Genomic DNA, 2,826 nt, shown 5'->3' on the forward strand with positions numbered 1-2,826 from the left:
ATCCTATGGTAGTGCAAACTACTGAAAAGTTCTCAAACCTTGGCTTATCTGCAACATCATGACAGTAGACTACGCGGTCTACGCCTGATATTCTTCTTCAAAATCCCTTTCAACTATAGAAATCTCTGAACCAGAGAAACTTTCACCTGGTAGTAAGCATTCAAACCAAGCTATTTAACCGTCTAAGATTCAAAAATCATAATCAACGTCGTGCTTGAAAATTTGAGGAAAGACTCTTATGTATCTCATAAAACTTTAAAATGAGAACTTTGAAGAAGTAAGGTTCATAGTCATCATTTTCTCTCTTCACTTTCAAATACAACAAAAACTAAAAATCAATACTTTTTCATCATCTGCAGAAAAAGTACAAAACCATTCAAGTTAACCCAAAAATATCACACGACAACTTAAAGGCAAGCAAATATGTCTTTCATGAGAAAGGAACCCAAATTTGCCAGACCTTTACATCACAATCTAAACTGCCACTGTATACTAAATAAGGTATACTAATGGCTGAACTATTGTCAGCACTGCAACTATCCGCAGTTGCAGTTAGACACTTTACTGGTCTTTTGTGTCCTTCCAACACTGCCAGACAAGAATACATTTTCCCAATTTCTTTCCTCCAAATCCTTACTGTTTTATCGGCTGATCCACTGCATACTAAATCCAATACAGCAGCCAAACACAGAATTGCCTTTGTGTGCCCTCTAAGAGCACCAGCCACCACCATGTTTCCATCATTGGATGTTTTTTCCCACACAATAATAGACCGATCACACGCACCAGAATACAGTACAGATCCATCACTGCTAAGTGCCAAAGCATTAACAGCTGACTTGTGTTTCTCTAGCACATAAACTAAAATGTGCTTTTTGTTTCCTTCTTTGTTCCTCCATACCTTGATCTTCCTATCAGCTGAACCAGTATAAACAAATCCATCGTTAGACGATATTATGGCATTTATAGCATCATCATGAGCATTCCATACAGACTCTAAACACTTGAAATCCGATGTCCTCCACACTTTAAACGTCCGATCCCACGAGGCTGAGTAAATAAAACAACCGTCTTTTGAAAGGGCCAGAGCTGATACAGTGTCGACATGATGCACCCAAGTGCATTTCTTATGTCGCCTGATTTCCACATAGTTTTTTGCTAGAAAAAGTCTCGTGACACGATCATAAAGTGTAGGTAATATGGCTATGCATTTGTGTTTCTTGTAAGGTGTGCTGTCGTCAATTTTCCAGACACGAATTTTGTGATCTTGGTGTGCACTAAATAATTTGTCACCCAAGATTACCAGGCACTTAACTGCACTCTTGCACGAGAAAACTACGTTCTCTGCTGAATCTTCATGATTTGAAGTACTTCGGCTCCACATGCATAAATCACCATTGGAAGAGCCACTATAGAGGTATTTTTCGGAGAGAACAAGAGAAAATACAGATGAAGGGTGACCCTTTAAGGTGGTTATACAGTGGTGAGGAATGTTAGGATTTTCTTTCAAAATCGAGTTTAGGGATGGAACTGAGGGTAAACTTGATTGAGAGGAGAGGGAGCTGCTCGAGGAATCCGAGTGAAAATGGTTTGAAAAATCAGGTTCTTCATGTGGTTGTGAAGCCAAAGGAGGAGGAATAAATCCCATTTTGTGAAAGAGAAGAGAAGTGCTTGTGTATGAGCTTGGTTAGAGGAAGATGGACAAATATTTATAACATACTAATATTACTATGAGGCCTGTGAGCTATTTTTAGAATAAGATAGAAACTAAAGTAGAGAATAGATGACAAGTTTAGCTTTGAAAAAAGGGAAAAAGTTGTGGAGAAGAGGCCAAGACAAAGCTAAGTTGAGTTTTGAAACTGATGAATGGGATTGTGCTATAAAAAGAGAGTTGCAACTTGGTTTTTTGATGATTGTAAACAGTTGAACCATGCTGTGGGTGCTGAACAAGTTTTTCAGTGGTTCAAGACCATCAGACAGAGAAATGAATAGCATTTGATTACAACATGTTGTGAAGTTTAAGAAAATTTTATGAATAGATTTGTAATTTTCTCTACCAGCCTGTAGATTGTTTCAGAACATTATGAGTTGCAGAGTCAGATATATTTTTATGATTCTTGTAATTTTGAACAGAGTTGTCAGATATATTTTTATGATTCTTGACATTAAAATGAGCACAACTCGTATAGGAGACGTGAGAAATCGGACCTCGAACCTTGTTATACAACTTCGCCGTAAAACCTATATAGAGCTAGTTAAAATGAACAATAACTATAAATGGAGAAGCGAGGAATCAAAACTCGAACCTTGTTTGACATGAAACTTCAAAATCCTTGTTTGACAAAGAGTTTCTGCTCTACCAATTGAACTAACTTCCCCGACAAAATTTTAATATAAATTAAATTACAAGTCAAGAAGAAGAGGTGCCTGTATATTTGTTATGTCATTAGGCAAACCAAAGTATTAATCTCGTGTTTCATTTTTTGTTCATTCCAGATAAGCAATACATTGCAGATGCTACTTGGTAAAGAAAAAAGGGTCATGTTCCCCGGCAATCGTGTGTTATTTAAACTTTATCTAACATACTAATTCAGGAGCGTCGGATCTATATTTCAAGAGCCCAGATTTAAAGAATTTTTTTTAGCCTTCTGCGGAATTTCTCCTTTCTGCGGATATTTTCCGCGGAAAGGCATTTCTCCATTCCGCTGATAATATCCGCGGAAGGCTAATTTTTTTTTTTAAAATCTGAACCCTTGAAATAATGATCTAAGGGTTCTAGAGCAGTGTGTTAGATAATCTAACACATGATTGTTAGGGATTAGCACC

The 2,826-nt window shown here is 37.1% G+C and overlaps 1 protein-coding gene across 1 annotated transcript; it reads right to left on the bottom strand.

Annotated features, from left to right (window-relative positions):
• Nucleotides 1-224: 224 nt before the first annotated feature.
• LOC141711114 (protein JINGUBANG-like) lies at nt 225-1,846 on the bottom strand. The gene has a single exon (XM_074513545.1). It carries the CDS (start codon nt 1,646-1,648, stop codon nt 431-433), a length of 1,218 nt encoding a protein of 405 aa, XP_074369646.1. The 5' UTR covers nt 1,649-1,846; the 3' UTR covers nt 225-430.
• Nucleotides 1,847-2,826: the final 980 nt, after the last annotated feature.

The sequence above is a fragment of the Apium graveolens genome, chromosome 3, assembly GCF_009905375.1.
Source record: "Apium graveolens cultivar Ventura chromosome 3, ASM990537v1, whole genome shotgun sequence".
NCBI classification, from domain to species: Eukaryota; Viridiplantae; Streptophyta; class Magnoliopsida; order Apiales; family Apiaceae; genus Apium; species Apium graveolens.